At 36.6% G+C, this 19,233-nt stretch overlaps 1 protein-coding gene across 8 annotated transcripts in view; it reads right to left on the bottom strand.

The window, feature by feature from the left end:
* Positions 1-9,244: 9,244 nt before the first annotated feature.
* The window catches only part of LOC124545180 (mucin-5AC-like), a 349,462-nt gene continuing 339,473 nt past the window's right edge, over positions 9,245-19,233 (bottom strand). For all 8 annotated transcript variants that reach the window (XM_047124022.1, XM_047124023.1, XM_047124024.1 and 5 more), the window contains 3 exons: positions 18,763-18,849; positions 14,553-14,660; positions 9,245-10,036 (listed from right to left, as the gene is read on the bottom strand). In XM_047124022.1, coding sequence (XP_046979978.1) covers positions 9,808-10,036; positions 14,553-14,660; positions 18,763-18,849 — 424 coding nt within the window. In that variant the 3' untranslated portion in view covers positions 9,245-9,807. The remainder of the gene's footprint in view (positions 10,037-14,552; positions 14,661-18,762; positions 18,850-19,233) is intronic.

Raw genomic sequence — 19,233 nt, 5'->3', positions numbered from 1 at the left:
TCTGCTGCTGAAGTTTTACTACATGCACAGTGAAAAAAAACCTTTTTCTTTCATCATTTTGTACAAGGTAGCAGTGAGAAAAGGTGTTGTAAATGTTTGAAATTATGTGTTAAAGTTTGCTGGAAATCAGTAAGTGCTTTATTCTCAAATAATGGGTAAACAGAGACTGGGTATTTGTGCAGTGTCAGTTACGTTGCCTCAAGACAAACACATAATTTCTAACTATAGCACTTGTCTTATTGTGTTTAACTTTTAACATAAGATTATATACCTCTTAATGAGTAGATTTTGACAGCATTGTCAGTTTTTAACATCAGGTGAAATGTGGAAAATCAAATTTTTGTTGTCCCTGGAAGCCATTAGATAGGCAACGTGCAACTGGAATTGGGTTCTACAATAGTTGCTTCCTAATATATATAGATATAGATGTCTGCGTCATTGGCATGTGGTAGTGTGATGTAGGTAACAAGCCATAATAATGCTCAAGGTTGTTATACTAAATTTATTTTTATTATTATCTGTGGATAAATTAACTTGGATAAGGATATTAGAAACTACATCCAAAAATCGTAGTTGACATTATATAGTGCTTATCTAGCAAATGTTCAGTTACACATAGAATATCAACATTGAGTTAAAGGTTCACTAACTCAAAGTGTGGCAATGTATTTTTAGGTGCTGAATGTTGTTATGTAGTAGTTTCAAGAATTTAGAATCCTTTTTTGTAGATGATAAGTTATCATTAATCTTGTTTGTTTTTGTTGTTGCAGTTACCTAAAAAAGTTTTGTTAGAGTACTGAAGTGATTCAGATCCCCACAAGATTTTGGAGTCACTGTTATAATAATAATTTTGGCCATTTCCAGAGTGCTTAACACAAATGTTTTTTCATGGTTTCTCTGAGTACTTTCTGTGTTAGTTTTTTGTAAGGCTATTTCAATGGTGACTATGTTATCTGCAGTTTGTGATGAACATCACTGATGTTCACAATTACCACATTTTGAAAATGTTTGCACATGATCAATAACTGCTAGTTTACAGCACTAATCTTACTTTTCCCACATGATCAATGTGGAAGGACATAGTGATACAGAATGTTTACATAGATAGATTAGATTAGATTAGATTAGATTAGATTAATACTAGTTCCATGGATCATGAATACGATATTTCGTAATGATGTGGAACGAGTCGAGTTTTCCAATACATGACATAATTAGGTTAATTTAACAACATACTTAAGTTAATATAACTACTTTTTTTGTGTTTTTTTTTATTTTTATTTTTTTATTTTTTTAATATTTTTTTTCTTAATTTATATCTAAAAATTCCTCTATGGAGTAGAAGGAGTTGTCATTCAGAAATTCTTTTAATTTCTTCTTAAATACTTGTTGGTTATCTGTCAGACTTTTGATACTATTTGGTAAGTGACCAAAGACTTTAGTGCCAGTATAATTCACCCCTTTCTGTGCCAAAGTTAGATTTAATCTTGAATAGTGAAGATCGTCCTTTCTCCTAGTATTGTAGTTATGCACACTGCTATTACTTTTGAATTGGGTTTGGTTGTTAATAACAAATTTCATAAGAGAGTATATATACTGAGAAGCTACTGTGAATATCCCTAGATCCTTAAATAAATGTCTGCAGGATGATCTTGGGTGGACTCCAGCTATTATTCTGATTACACGCTTCTGTGCAATAAATACTTTATTCCTCAGTGATGAATTACCCCAAAATATGATGCCATATGAAAGCAATGAGTGAAAATACGCGTAGTAAGCTAATTTACTAAGATGTTTATCACCAAAATTTGCAATGACCCTTATTGCATAAGTAGCTGAACTCAAACGTTTCAGCAGATCATCAATGTGTTTCTTCCAATTTAATCTCTCATCAATGGACATACCTAAAAATTTGGAATATTCTACCTTAGCTATATGCTTCTGATTGAGGTCTATATTTATTAATGGCGTCATACCATTCACTGTACGGAACTGTATGTACTGTGTCTTATCAAAATTCAGTGAGAGTCCGTTTACAAGGAACCACTTAGTAATTTTCTGAAAGACAGTATTGACAATTTCATCAGTTAATTCTTGTTTCTCAGGTGTGATTACTATACTTGTATCATCAGCAAAGAGAACTAACTTTGCCTCTTCATGAATATAGAATGGCAAGTCATTAATATATAATAAGAACAACAAAGGACCCAAGACTGACCCTTGTGGAACCCCATTCTTGATAGTTCCCCAGTTTGAGGAATGTACTGATCTTTGCATGTTACGAGAACTACTTATTTCAACTTTCTGCACTCTTCCAGTTAGGTACGAATTAAACCATTTGTGCACTGTCCCACTCATGCCACAATACTTGAGCTTGTCTAGCAGAATTTCATGATTTACACAATCAAAAGCCTTTGAGAGATCACAAAAAATCCCAATGGGAGGTGTTCGGTTATTCAGATCATTCAAAATTTGACTGGTGAAAGCATATATGGCATTTTCTGTTGAAAAACCTTTCTGGAAACCAAACTGACATTTGGTTAGTATTTCATTTTTACAGATATGTGAAGCTACTCTTGAATACATTACTTTCTCAAAAATTTTGGATAAAGCTGTTAGAAGGGAGATTGGACGGTAATTGTTGACATCAGATCTATCCCCCTTTTTATGCAAAGGTATAACAATAGCATATTTCAGTCTATCGGGGAAAATGCCCTGTTCCAGAGAGCTATTACACAGGTGGCTGAGAATCTTACTTATCTGTTGAGAACAAGCTTTTAGTATTTTGCTGGAAATGCCATCAATTCCATGTGAGTTTTTGCTTTTAAGCAAGTTTATTATTTTCCTAATTTCAGAGGGAGAAGTGGGTGAGATTTCAATTGTATCAAATTGCATAGGTATGGCCTCTTCCATTAACAGCCTAGCATCTTCTAATGAACACCTGGATCCTACTATATCCACAACATTTAGAAAATGATTATTAAAAATATTTTCAACTTCTGACTTTTTGTTCGTAAAGTTTTCATTCAATTTGATGGTAATACTGTCTTCCTCTGCTCTTGGTTGACCTGTTTCTCTTTTAATAATATTCCAAATTGTTTTAATTTTATTATCAGAGTTGCTGATTTCAGACATGATACACATACTCCTGGATTTTTTAATAACTTTTCTTAATATAACACAGTAGTTTTTATAATTTTTGATAGTTTCTGGGTCACTACTCTTTCTTGCTGTCAGATACATTTCCCTTTTCCGGTTACAAGATATTTTTATACCCTTAGTAAGCCATGGTTTGTTACAAGGTTTCTTACGAGTATATTTAACTATTTTTTTGGGGAAGCAGTTTTCAAATGCATTTACAAAAATGTCATGAAATAAATTATATTTTAAATTGGCATCAGGTTCACGGTACACCTCATCCCAGTCTAACTGCTGTAGGCTTTCCCTGAAATTTGCAATTGTTAAATCGTTGACTGAACGTACTACTTTGGAGGACTGTTTAGTATTGCTGAATGGAGCTATGTCATATATTGTAACCAGCTGTGCACCATGATCAGAAAGACCATTCTCAACAGGCTGAGCATTTATCTGGTTAAACTTATCTTGGTCTATAAAGAAGTTATCTATCAGTGAGCTGCTATCCTTTACCACCCGAGTAGGAAAATCAATAACGGGTGTCAAATTGAAAGAACCAAGTAATACTTCAAGGTCATTTTTCCTATTACCCTCTTTCAGAGAATCTACATTGAAGTCCCCACAAATAATAATTTGCTTCCCCCTGTCTGACAGATAGCACAACAAAGAGTCCAAATTTTTCAGAAATAGATGAAAATTTCCTGATGGGGACCTATATACAGTTACAATTATAAATGTGCCTTTATTTAATTTAAGCTCACAGGCACATGCTTCTATATGTTTCTCTACACAAAACTTTTTTGTTTCTATTCTTTTTGCACAATGATAACTTTTGACATATATGGCAACTCCTCCTTTCTCCATATTTTCTCTCATTACATGTGCAGAGAGCTTATAACCACTTACATTTACCTTATCCATATCAGTAACAATGTGATGCTCAGACAGGCATAGTATATCTATTTCATTCTCAGCTTCTAAATCTTCTAAACAAACCAGAAGCTCATCTACTTTATTCTTTAAACTCCCAATATTTTGATGAAATATACTTACATTATTTTTAATTATACTTTTATGAGAACCTTTCCTTATTCTAACATTTGCAGTACTCTCCTGTCTGAGTTTCTCATTGTGCTTAGGCCTAGTTCCTATACCAGTGGTCACATGGTGTTCAGAGAGGCAGATTATGTCAACTGGGTTGGGTGACTTTATTTCATCAATGGAATTACCTAGGACTGAGATACAACTTGGTGGAGATAAAATTTCTGGTGATTGGTGAAAATTTATAATTGATAGCTGTGATTGGTGATCCAATGCGCTAGAATTGTGCTGTTTAATTTCTTTCCTAAACTGAAGATTTGTTGCAATCCTGACCTCTCGTAGAACTTGACATCTTTCTGTCTTACCTATCCTAAAAAAGGTGCTGCTCCAACACCTGTAACCACTGGTATTTTACCATTCATGGCAGTGCCTCCCCCCCTTAGGATCTCTGAGTCAGATAACTTAAGTATATCTTCAATTTTTTGCAGGGTACTCACATTTAATTCATGTATAAATGATTTGTGCTACCATACAGTGAAATTAAATCTTTTGATGACAATTTCCTGATTTCCTCCAAGTGAATTTGATTGCTTATTGCTAATTGAAGAACTGTCAGGCATGATGAAACCTATCACAGCTGGTATGTCACTTACACATTTAAGCAATCATTATTCCTGTGCATCAAACACTACTGGAGTGCTGCCTTGCTATACACTCTGCCATGCTTACAGAGTATGTATCCACATACAGAATGTGTATGTAGATGTAGAAAAAGTGATCTGATATCCAGGACTGTTTCCAAGAATCTTAAGCTTACCCAGCCTGTTAGAGTATGTATGATATGATAACAATATTATGAAAAGGATAGTTGCTACTCACCTTATAGTGGAGATGCTGAGTCCCAGTTAGGCACAACAAAAAGACTGTCGCAAAGTGAGCTTTTGGCCTACAAGGACTTTGTCAAAATTAGACAACATGCATGCACACACAACCTGCTTTCATTACACATTGAAAGAAAGGGCAGTCTACCTAATAATCATACCTTTCCTGTTCCACTCACAAATAGTGAGGGAAAAATGACTATCTATATGCCTCCATATGGGCACAAATTTCTCTTATCTTGTCTTCATGATCCTAATGTGTAATATGCATTGGGGGCAGTAGAATCATTCTGCAGTCTGCTGCACTCAAAATTTTCTCAATAGTGTTTTGGGAAAAAAAGTACCTTCATAATGGCAACAAATCTAGTAGCACACCTCTGAATTTCTTTGATGTCTTCCTTTAATCCAACCTGGTGGGAATCCCAAACACTCAAGCAGAACTCAAGAATGGGTTGCACTGTGTTCTGCAGGGTTTTCAGAAACTCCTGTTATGAACTTCTAGGACTTGTAGAAGGGAACATAATATTTTGAATAGGAACTCGTGTCTGGAAATGTACTATTTCCATTCTACAATTGTTTCAGTTCAGTTGTTAGATCATCTACTTTTGCTTGAGGGACTGAATCAAGCATCACACAGTACAATTAATAGGTAACAATTTGAAAGGAAACATAATGAAATATCCACTTATCACTTAAGCACATATGTATGTATTTACACCTAAATGTTAAGTGTTTACATTATTGGAATAAAAAAGGACCCAGCATACTGTGTCTACAGAACAGTACTGATGCATTACAACAGCAGCTCAATGTGATCACTACTGATGTTACAGACAGTGTGCCAACAAAGCATGTTCTGGTAAACACTCTCTGTACCACCTGGTGTCTGATCAGATTCTCATGCCAGCACGGATTCCTCTGTCTTTGGAGTTTCGTAGCAAGGAAGGCATTAAGTGACATCAGGTGACCATCTGATGTAGTACACATCATCCTGTCTACCCTATTGCACACCAGGACAAGAAACTCTGAGACTTTTCTCTTTCCCTCAACAAACACAGTTAAACTGGAACCATTGTAGAACAGAAACAGCATGTTTCTGGGCATGGGTTCCTACTCAACATATTTATGTACTCACACCCTTCTACAACTCATAGAAGTTTGTAACAGGAATTCATGAATACTGTTTATATTCAATCTCCTGTATAGATGAGCTACACTTTCCTAGAATTCTCCCACTAAACTGAAGTTAAGTGGTTGCCTTCCCTGCTACTGTCCTTTTGTGCTCATTCCATTTCATATTGCTTTACACCATTATGCCTAGATATTTAATCCTTGTGGCTGTGTCAAGCAGCATGCCACTAATCTCTATCTGTGAATCATCACAGGATTGTTTTTCTTACTCACTTGTAATAAATTACATTTTTCCAATACCAGAGAAGGAAAGTTGCTACTGACCATATAGCGGAGATGCCGAGTCACGATAGGCACAACAAAAAGATTCACACAATTATAGCTTTCAGCCATTAAGGCCTTTGCCAGCAGTAGACACACATATACACACACACACATACACACTCACGCAAACACAACTTGCACACACATCTGCAGTCTCAGAGAACTGAAACCACATTGCGAGCAGCAGCACCAGTGCATGTTGGGAGTGGCGACTGGGTGGGGAGGAGGCTGGGGCGAGGAGGGGGAGGAATAGTATGGTGGGAGTGGCGGACAGTGAAGTGTTGCAGTTTAGACGGAGGGTAGGAGAGAAGGTGCAGAGGGGGGAGGTGGTAAGTAGTGATGTTAGTGACCGGACTGGATTAGGTGGTGGTAGGAGGGTGTATGGGACAGGTCTTGCATCTATTACAGGGGTATGAGCCATGCGGTAAGGAATTGGGAGCAGAGGTTGTGTAAGGATGGACGAGTATATTGTGTAGGTTTGGTGGACAATGGAATACCGTGGTAGGAGGGGTGGGAAGGATAGTGGGCAGGACATTTCTCATTTCAGGGCACGATGAGAGGTAATCGAAACCCTGGCACAGAATGTAATTCAGTTGCTCCAGTCCCGGATGGTACTGAGTTACGAGGTGAATCCTCCTGTGTGGCTGGACTGTGGGACTTTGGGAGGTGGTGGAAGACTGGAAAGATAAGGCACAGGAGATTTGTTTTTGTACAAGGGTGGGAGGATTATTACAGTCAGTAAAGGCTTCAGTGAGGCCCTCAGTATATTTTGAGAGGGACTGCTTGACACTGCAGATGTGACGACCACAGGTGGCAAGGCTGTACGGGAGGGACTTCTTGGTATGGAATGGGTGGCAGCTGTCGAAGTGGGGGTATTGCTGGTGGTTAGTAGGTTTGATATGGATGGAGGTACTGATGTAGCCATCTCTGAGGTGGAGGTCAACATCTACGAAGGTGGCTTGTTGGGTTGAGTAGGATCAGGTGAAGCAAATGGGGGAGAAGTTGTTGAGGTTCTGGAGGAATGTGAATAAGGTGTCTTCACCTTCAATCCAGATAGCAAAGATGTCATCAATGAATCTGAACGAGGTGAGGAGTTTAGGATTCTGGGTTTTTAGGAAGGATTCCTCTAGATGGCCCATGAATAGCAGAGGATGGTGCCATGCTGGTGCCCATAGCCGTACCGCAGATTTGTTTGTAGGTAATACCTTCAAGAGGGAAGAAATTGTGGGTGAGGATATAGTTGGTCATGGAGACTAGGAAGGAGGTTGTTGGTTTGGAATCCATAGGGCATCTGTAAAGATAGTGTTGGATAGCAATAAGGCCATGGGCGTTAGGAATGTTAGTGTACAGGGAGGTGGCATCAATAGTGACGAGCAGGGCACCGTGTGGTAAAGGGACAGGAACTGTTGGGAGACGGTCGATGAAATTTTCAACTTTTTCAGCTGCTTCTCTATGCTAGTTATGCCAATTGCTGTGTCCTCCCTGAGAGTCTGTGAGATGGCCAATTGACAGTATGTCTGTATGATCCTCTTGCATAATGATTTCTTAAGTGTGAAATTTAAAACCTCAGGAAACATCAGGTTTCCTTTTTCTGTCTTCTACTGCCACACCATAATGGTGAATGAGGGACTTGCTAGAAACCTTAAACCCACTCAGTGATTTTATGGAGGACCAGAATTTTCTCAGGTTCTCGGCAAAATCCTTTACTGAAGTATGATGGTGGAAGTTGCTGTATGCTTCATGCATTGGTCATTTTAGAGAGGCATGCATTTCTACTAGCTTTTGCTTGTTGACATTTCCACATTCTTTTTTGAAACCAGAGTGTAACACTCTTTGCTTGGTCAGCATTTTTCTTTTTGTTTAGTGTGATTTACAATCAGTTTTAACTTTTCCCATAATTCCTCTATGTTCATCATATTGGAACTAAATGAAGTCCATTGATTATCTAAGTAGGATGCTAACAACTGCTTATCTGGTGTTGTAGCCTTGTTGACGGATTTATCAACTTTTGCAATCATCATTGTTATGGTGACATAATGATCACTAACCCATGTGTCTATTATGATACTGTCATTAAAGGCAGGCCTAGTTTTAGCTACAAGGTCTAAAATATTTCCATCACATGTATGTTGTTCAACTAGCTGCTCAAGACAGTTTTCAGGAAACGTGTTCTGAACTACTTCACAAGACTGTGTGTCGATATCACAGGCAATGAATCCATAGATATACCAGGCTATACTCAGTAGGTTAAAGCTGACTCCAACTGGTACTGCATGACTGGGCTACTTCTGTGTTACTGAGTATAGACTTCCTTTGAATGATTCTACTACTGTTACAGCAGTCTCTCTCCTATGGCATTTAATCTGTTTTATATATATATATATATATATATATATATATATATATATATATATATATATATATACATTCCATGTCCTGTTAATGCAGTATGGTTCCATAATGATCAATAAAATAGTGGGAAATGTTTAGTGTTATATGTTTAAACATTTAGATCCAGATAATTTTCTGATTTTATGTTTAGTAGTTATTAGGGTCTGTGGTCAGTGAAAATAGAGATGATTACTTAGAAAGTTGTAGATAAACAATTATTTTTATATCTGTATGCTAAATTATGGTTTAATTAATGATGACATTTAATTATCAGTTGCAGTGTGTGGACGGAATTTTTCAATTAATAATAGTAAACTGATAATAGGTCATAAATAAAATTATTTAATTTTTCCTTATTTACAGTTCTATCTATACAATGTAACAGTATATAGTAAAATGATAACTGATAAAACGTGAAATATTAAAATATTATAAATAAAAAAATATAAACTACAAGTAGCATATAAAATTGTTCTGCCAAACTGTCATAGGGTACAACCACTTTTAAACATGGAAATTAAACAGTGTTATTTAATATACAAAATCACTGGAAGAACATCAGCCAACTAATTATTAGTATGAACAGTCTCCACAAAAATCATTAATTAACACAACTGACAGTTACCAAAAAAAGTACTTGTTTAATATGGGAAATACTTGTAATTCACACAGCCACAAAAAAATAGTTCCAACAAATCTTATTTCTCATCTTTATTCTGATTAATATCAATGTATTTCATGTAGATAACAGGTTCACAGACCATGTCGTCAGTCTTCAAGGGTGTTAACTTGCTATCACAATCGCTAGGCAGACATTAAGAGGAACTGTAGTGATTATTACCAGAGCTAAATGAAGCACTAAGTTCCTCTCAGAAATTTCTTTGGAGTCACACTGCACTCAATATCAGAGGCGCTCCACTTCAATACACTCCACGTTTTCATTAAAGTGAACTGCGGATTTACGTCGCTCAGACTCAGCATGAGCTTCATCTCCATCAAGGCTGTCTGAACTTTCTGATCTTCTTGGTTCTCCAGATGCTTCCTCATCATTATAGTCATCTGGTCCTCCTCGAATGGTCACGGATCTCTTTCTTGACCAATCATCTTCTGAATCTGGTGCCAGTACTCCATTGCTGAAAAGTAAATTAAATTAGTCATATGAGCCTCCTCGAAAGGTAATTGGCCATAACAGGAAACATTATACAGTTTCTAGAATTTATTAACACAAAATTGAAAGATTCTGATTTATTTCTTCTGCAGAACAGTAAGAAAGATAAGGAGGGTTTCTTAGTAGTTGGTTCATTTAGAATTTACGTATTGTCCTTCAACAAATCTCAAGTGTTGACAGGACAAGGTATAATGTAACATATGTATCTGTTGATTTTAATTCCTAAATATATTTGTCTTGTACTTAGCTCTGTAACTGTTGCTCCATTATGTTAAGACTAATAAAAGATCATTAGAAATTTTGTGGATTGTTATTAAAAAAAAGTGAAATTAACTGCTGCGGCACAGAAAAATTAAATAGTGAATTACTGACAAAAATTTTAATGACTCGTTATCTAATAGTATGAACTTTAGTGAAGCAGGTGATGATAGCTCCATGGTATGATGATATGGGCGCTGAATATGGAAAGCACTATCACTCAGAAGTGATGTGTACAAGATATACAGTAGTGTGTGAGAGAGGAGAACATTATATGGAATTCAAAAACAAAGAGCAAGTAAAAAGGGAAAAAAGTCTAAGCACAGCTAGAACGCCATATTCATGTGGAATTTATGGTTGAATAAGGTAGGAATTGGTGCTTGCAAATTACTCAGCGAATTTCAATCCCTTTTGCACACACTGATGCCAAAAACTGGATGTTGATGTTAAAATAGAGTGCTACAAAAATTTTTTTAATTCTAAATATGAAACTTAAAGTAATTATAAGTGAGCAAATACATTAGAAAAGTATGTAATAACAGGAAAAGAGGATTTAAGAGAAATAAACGTTGTCAAAGTCTCTTGAGAGGAATGTAGGATATTGTGGATGACAAAAAAGGTAACATCCATAATTAGTCCATTCCAAATGGTTGCCAATTGTTTATGTTTAATTTAAATGTTGTTTCTCATTTGCATTTGACTGTTTACAGTAGTGTGTTCTTAAAAGCAGCAACTTTTTTTTTTTACTTCAGCCTCTGATACTATTGTAGAGAAGGCAGTTTGTTGTGGCATGGAAACTAATTCAAAGAGCAACTACTGCATTGTTTAAATTATGTCTTATACTGAATAGCTGTTGTGGACTGTGGTCACGATATATATTCTCTGATAGTTAGCTGATGGCATTAAGACAAAGGTGCCACACGTGTACACAAGTGTCGGGTACGAAGACAACCTCATTACCCATACTTCTCTTACTGTGGTGCCACAGATAATGAAGTCATATATCATTGTTACTAACCTGGAGAAAGTCTTACTGATCAAAGTGTGTGAGCTGAACATATATAAAATCATACACTTCTAGGTGCTCATGTCATCTGAATAGATACACTAACAAAATTGTGCAGAAGAATAGAACATTGTTGACTAAATCTGTCATAGCTCTATGACTTACACATGGTGAACTGTAAGTATTTACAATATATGATCAATTTTTAACAAAAAGACATGTGCTATAGAAAGAGTTTTCAGTGTTTCTCATGAGACCATGTGATGTAGTAGTATGAACACATGGGTATTCTGGAATTATTTGTAGCAGTACTTCTGCCACTTATCAGTAGAGTGAGCATACTTACTGGCATTGTGTAACATTGTAAAATAAAATTGTTACATATTATTCTGTGTAATGATTACTTATCTGTTAAATGTTATATGGCAAATATAACTTTTCACCTTCAAGTGTAACATTATAAGGAATAAAATGAGGACAGGGAACGATTCACTTACAGATCAATGACACATCACATGAACACACTTACATCCACACATCTTCCAACAGAATTTGAATACTATAATACATATTTGTGGTCTTCCAAAAGCTGATTCTCCTGATTTGCATCTCTCAGCACCATTTATAACTACTATGCTCTGTAAATAGACCAATACAAATAATGAGCAATGTACTCATATGACTACTGCCTTTACTGCCTTATTGGGACTTTATCATGATTTTTGACAATAATATGAAAAATTGATTGCTGCAAAGAGTGCAGATTTGAGAAAAATCTGTATTTTTTTTTTTAAATATCATGATGTAAGTTGTGTTCTGGCTAAGGAATGTTTGTGGATTGTAACATCTCTAACACTCAGATATAAATCAGAAATAAATAGTAGTTTGTTAATATTTACAATTGAGCCATTAATTCTTGGCAACTGTTTGGAGGGCAACACATATTGACATCAACTTTCTGGCTAAGAAAATCACAAGTAAAGTAACATCTCTGAAGGAATGAGACTGAAGTATAACCTAAGTCATGTAAGAATAGGGGGAGCGAGTCTTCTGTGGTTCTGCTGAAGACGTGATCCCTGAATTCAGTTGGACATACCTCTGACAATACTCTGCATATAGTGTTTCCTACAACAAAGGAACTGTGATGATGAAAATTAGAATATGAAGGACTCCAGAATATCCATACAGGACGAGATTCTAGTTATGCTACTCTTACTGCTGCTTTCCCCAAGATAATTTGTGACAGAGTTAGCCCTCTTTTAACCATAATGACTGTGATCCTTAAATCAAAAACCTGTGACCAGTAGTTGAAAGAAAGCACAGGTCACACTTCTATATAAGAAGGGTACTACATAAACCTTCTGTCCAATATCTTTCATATCGATCTACTGCCGTATCTTTAACCACATTCTTGTGACAATGATTATGATCTCCCATTAACAAACACAGATAAAACCAATGTTGGTCATACACAGCTCAACTTTCACTTCCCTCACATAACTTTGATCAAAGCAGAAATCCCCAGCCTTGAGGATATTAGAAGCCAAAATGTAGTTTTAACGTTCAGCAACTATCGGTTACAAATATTAGTAAATTACACCTTGTTTTTATGGCATTTTTATACACTGCAAAATTACAAAATTCACAATATGTCATAAAAGTAGATGATTTCATATTATTTCACTAAAAACTGCTAATTTTGGGTTATGTTTTTCGCAAAAGTTTCCTGCCCATAGCCATTTTGTGTAGTTAGCACTGTAGTCATACAGTTTTTGGACGTCTCTATAAGCTTATTCCATTTATAGTACTTAATCCTCTTTATTTCTTCCATACTTACCCAAGTGTCTCCAATCTTTCTTTTTGTAGTTATTGGTGTCATCATACAGATATTGGGGTGTCTCCATTAGTTTATTCCATTTACAGTAATTAATATGTCAAAAATGTCCAGAAATGTTGCTTTATAAAGTGTGTTTCACCGCCAGAAACAATGAAATTAACAGGAGATATCAAAATCGGAAGTGTGGAAGTAACTACTTTCCAGAATATAACTCAATGAAAAGATTAATATATGACTCACTGCAATAATGTGCTAAAGTATTTTCATAAACAAAATTTGTACCATATGTCTAAGATATATTTGTACAGCTTGCCAGTTATTCTGTGACATTTTGACAAGGTGCTTCACATCTCTAGAGTGAGCTGTTCTGTCATGTCGGGTTGCATAAAACAATATCAGTAGGGCAGCTGAATCATTCTGTATAACTTGACTCATTCCATGCCCATGAAGACTCCCATTAATGATGGGATTCATGCAGTATGATGCATGAGTGAATGAGTAAATAAATGAATGAAAGCACCACATCACTGTAAGGTTTTTAGTCTCTGCTGGAGGAGTCTTGGGTCCAGCCCTTACCTTATACACCTTAAAACTCTAACCTGGTTCTGTATTATTTCTTTCCTGTTCTCAAAAGAAAATAAATTATTCATTATTATTTGTCAGAATCTACAAGCAGCAGTCTCTGAACATGATGCATATATAAAGAACCTCTCAAAAGAGGGTTGCTACAAAATCTTCAGCAAATGGTTTGAATAGATGCATCATTACATAGCACATGAGGACTAGAGTATACTGAAAAGATGTAGAAGTATAATCTTCAAAAGACAATAAATGATTTGCAAAACTTTCAGAGTGACCCTTATACTGATAAAACTACAGTTCAAAAATGGTTCAAATGGCTCTGAGCACTATGGGACTCAACTGCTGAGGTCATTAGTCCCCTAGAACTTAGAACTAGTTAAACCTAACTAACCTAAGGACATCACAAACATCCATGCCCAAGGCAGGATTCGAACCTGCGACCATAGCGGTCTTGCGGTTCCAGACTGCAGCGCCTTTAACCGCACGGCCACTTCGGCCGGCTAAAAACTACAGTTGTCTCAAGAAGTTGACATAGCTCTTAACATGACTATCATCTCCGTCAAAGTTGTGTACATACAGAAAATGTCAGTTATGTCAGAGTTTGGATTTAATATTAACCTAGAAGTCCCCATAATCTCAAATATCAGACGAAGGTAGTATTAGACTGTGGTTTTCAATGAAACTTCACTTTAATGCTTGAATTAGTTTCTACTTCACTATGAAATCTCTGGAAGGAAATCTCCAGCTATCCTTGAAAAGTGACATAATTTGTTGGAAGCACAAATAATTTTACAGTACCTGTTTTCATCTGTTATGATGTTGTTCTCAACAGTCACTTCATTTACTGGTTCTATTATTTCACTAACTGTTGATATAGTAGGTTCAACAGTTGTAGTTATTTGTGGACTGAAACAAAAAAGATAAACATAGGTGTCAGCTTTGCTATGAGATATGTATATCCATACATAAGTACATTCATACATGCATACTGGTGGTTGATTTATGAATAGAAGAAAGGCTTTTTTACAAAGTTGACTGGACATTAAACTCTAATCTTCCTTCATTCCTTTTGACAAAGTATTGTCAGTTTGACTTGCTTGGTTCATTTCCATTGTATGTTTACAAAACCACTGTAAATAATGGTTGCTTTATTTACAGGGCCCTATGTGAGATGAGAAATATATGACTAGAAACTGAAAACACCATCACTATTGGTATTGAAGTTGTTTTAAAGTAGGAAAGACATTTTCGAGAGCACAAACCAGTGAATTTAAAGTCAAGTACAAACCAGATCACAGTAAATTTATTTTTCTCTCGTTGGTACTATATTTATGTTAATTTCAATCACGTATTATCTACAGATTACAATAATTTTAATGTTAATGTTAATTACAATCATTTATCATCTACAAATTCTACCTGATAGTAGAATTACTTTCTTCCTTTCTTTCCAGTTCCTTTTGTCCAGCCAATACTGGGTTGGGAGTGGTATGGTTTCTTCTCCAATGTCATGGAGAACCAACCGTATCCTTATATAGCCTATTATTTTGATGGGTCACCACTATCAAAGGAATCTTAAAGCTATTGCCAGCTTGTCCTCCCCCTCCTCACCCCCCCCCCCCTTTTGCCTCTTCCACCAATACCCCACCCTGGGACCCATGTACCCCTTCTGCTTGCATCTAGTGTAATCACTTAATCAATAGGGCCGTTTGTCTGAGAAGGACCCAAATATTTTTATTTTAAGAGTTTGCAATGCAACTCATTTAATATGTCCTGAAACATACTTTTTGTTGTTTGATTGTATGTCACGTTGAAGAAGAGCAGCATTTTTACAATTTTTTTTTTTCCAACTTGTTTTGGCCGCCTGTGGACTGCGGTTCTTGCGTTTTTGCTGTACAGCTGTGTTCTGCCACTGTTAGTGTTCTTAGTGAAGTTGAGCAGCTGTTAGTACCTTGAGTTTTTCTGTTAGCCCAGTATTTCTTCATTTTCATGCTGAACTCCACTGTGAATTCCTCAGAACAATTCCTGGTCGCGTGGTAATTAACTTCTACAAGGGATATTAGGAAGGTCTGGTTTTGATAGGTAAATTGTAGTAACCCCTGGTAGTTATTGTGTCTTGCCAAGTAAGAAGTTCTGTAAGGTCTTTCTCTATTTGCTTCTTTCACAATGATCCAATGGTTTCACTGTTGTTGCCTTTTTTTGCATATCTTATAGTGTAGGCTATGGGGGTCTATTCTGTACAGGTGCCCATAGGAAGTTAATCATCTTCTGCTGATGGTGTTGTTGAGGTTTTCTTGGTGTTGGTAGAGTTCATGATTAGGTATGTACCATCATCTCCCATCTGGTAGGATCTTTTGTCCCATTATCTTTTGCAGGAAAGTTTTCTTTTAATTTATTTTGATTATTAATTTTTTTTATAATACTAACAAAGAGGATTAATTTTACTTTATGGCTTGCATAGCAAAGAAAATTATAGATATTTTGTAGTCCCTTGTGGGGTTTTATTTCTAGTTTCAACTAGCTACAACATTTTGAGCCTCAATATAATATTTAATATTAAAAAAAAATAATTACAGCCATGTGTGTACAGCTTGTAGTACTGAAAAAGCTGAGGTTCATATCTGGTTCTTTTAAACATTCCCAAAAATACAATTAGCGGATAGTCAATGGTTATGTCAAAGATAAGTGATTACTAAATCCATTAGTATTTTACAACTCAGGAAAAATGTAGTCAAAAGAAAAACTGGATACAAATTATTATTACACACTCTCATCAGCATTTTAAATGTATGGAGGTAGGTGGGTATCTCTCTAATGTATGAAACTAGTTAGACACATTATACACACATCAAAAAAGTTTTGCATCACCTCAGTTCCAAGGGTTCCAGAACCTGTGTAGAAAATTGGAATGGAGGCCATGTGGTGTTCCAGATTGCTGTACACACCAGTACCTCTAATACCCAGTAGCATGTCCCCTTGCATTGATGCATGCCTGTATTCATCGTGGCTTACTATCCACAAGTTCATCAAGGCACTGTTGGTCCAGATTGTCCCACTCCTCAATGGCGATTTGGCATAGATCCCCGACTGGTTGGTAGGTCACGTTATCCATAATCTATCCCAAGCATGTATGATAGGGTTCATGTCTGGAGAAAATGCTTGCCACTCTAGTCGAGTGATTTCGTTATCCTGAAGCAAGTCATTCACAAGATATGGACCATGGGGGTGTGAATTGTTGTCCACGAAGACGAAAGCCTCACCAATGTGCTGCCGATATGGTTGCATTATTGGTCAGAGGGTGGCATTCACGTATCATACAGCCATTACGGCGCCTTCCATGACCACTAGTAGCATATGTTAGTCCCCCATAATGTCATCCCAAAACAGCAGGGCTCCACCTTGCTGCACTCGCTGGACAGGGTGTCTAAGATGTTCAGTCTGGCTGGATTGCCTCCACACACGTCTCCTACAATTGTCTGATTGAAGGCATATGTGACACTCATCGGTGAAGAGAATGTGATGCCAATTCTGAGCTGTCTATTTGCATGTTGTAGGGGCACATCTGTACCGTGCTACACGGTGTCGTGGTTGCAAAGATGGGCCTCGCCATCTACCTCAGGAGTGAAGTTGCACATCATGCAGCCTATTGCGTACAGTTTGAGTCATAACATATCCTGTGGCTGCACAAAAAGCATTACTCAACATGGTGGAATTGCTGTCTGTGTTCCTCCAAGCTATAATCCTTAGGATAATAGCTGTTATCCACCACAGTAGTAGCCTGAGCGAGGCATGTCATCGACAGTTCCTGTCTCTCTGTATCTCCTCCATGTCCGAACAACATCACTTCACTCCAAGACACCTGGACACTTCACTTGTTGAGAACCACTCCTGGCACAAAGCAACAATGTGGACACAATCAAACCACATTATTGACCGTCTAGGCATGGAACGACTGGAACTGATTGGCTGTCAGACCCCAATCTGTCTCATAGGCGCTGCTCTTGCTTGGTTTACATCTTTGGGTGGGTTTAGTGACATCTCTGAACAGTCAAAGGGACTATGTCTGTGATACAATATCCACAGTCAACGCCTATCTTCAGGAGTTTTGGGAATGGCGGTGATGCAAAATTTTTTTGTTATGTGTATAAAATCCCTTACATTCTGAAATATAAATTTGAAATTCTTAAAAATGTTTCAGAAGTATACAAGGATTAATTGACAAAATAAGTTTCACTAGTAGGCCCCTTTTGAATGACCAACTGAAGGCACCAGAGCATCTCATACTCCAATGTGATGTGCTCTGTAGAGGCCCCAAAACATTGCATAAGCTAACATTTAATACTGTTTTGTCCACAACAGATATAATTTACACTTGAATACTCTTATTGACATAAATTTTATAAGGAACTGTGCTGCAATTGTTCTTGGGGATAGTGACATGCCTACAGGAATTTCAAACAAGTGAAGAATTATTTAATATAATAGAAAGCAGAAATCACTTTATAATAAATAAGGAAACTTCTCGCAGCTAAAAGTCATGATAGTTTTGGTACAATCTGCCATCATCATGATTCAGGAGAGCACTACTAGCGTGCATGTGATTCTGTATATGGAGAATTGCCTTAGAAATCTAACAAATTAGAAGATATATCAGGTGTTATGACATTTTGCATTTTCAGAAACGAAATCAGCCTCCTTGCCTCCCAGATCTCACCAGTAGTGGGCACTTCAGTTATATTATAATTGTAAGCATGTATAACTGAATATTCATAACTGACAACTACATGCAATGACACTTAGTCCCATGAGAAAAGAAACTCCAGGTTTCATCAACAAAACTTCCTTTTTTTTATAATTTGTAATGTATTAAAGTGGCAAACCATTCTGATATGCTTTTGCAATTTCATATTCACAACTGAGGTTTTCTTTGAAACAACACAATTTTAGAATGTAGCGGAGAAGTACACTTGCTGTAAATAATAAACAGTAATGAAAACAATGTACTCACATTTGTGATTCTAAAGGACTGTCTTTATCTGCATCAGATTCAAACTTAGTGTAATCATCTGCCTGCTTATGAACTCCCAGTCTTGGCCTGTGAACATAAATGAGATTTAGTCTGTGTACACATGATCAACAAGTAGACTATTCTATACGACTATACTGTGTTTCATAACAGAGCTGCTCAATACACGAGACAGAGCTGCTCAATACTCAACTGCAGCAGTCAGTGGGGGGAAACTGGCAGCTTGGATTACACAGTGGCAGCAATAATAATACATTTCGTCTTTTCCATCGGAGTGTATGAAGCTCGTTAAATAAGAAAGGTGTTTCTACAGATGGACTATACATAAGAAAACATCATTTTGAAGTCACAGTAATTGAACAAATGCACCTAGACTGATAGAAATTAGTATCAGATTACTGTTGATATACTATACGTTATAAAGAAAGGAGGACAGACTGTATACTTAACCAG

The sequence above is a fragment of the Schistocerca americana genome, chromosome 8, assembly GCF_021461395.2.
Source record: "Schistocerca americana isolate TAMUIC-IGC-003095 chromosome 8, iqSchAmer2.1, whole genome shotgun sequence".
In the NCBI taxonomy this organism is placed as follows: domain Eukaryota; kingdom Metazoa; phylum Arthropoda; class Insecta; order Orthoptera; family Acrididae; genus Schistocerca; species Schistocerca americana.
This window is presented reverse-complemented; position numbering and strand designations above follow the sequence as displayed.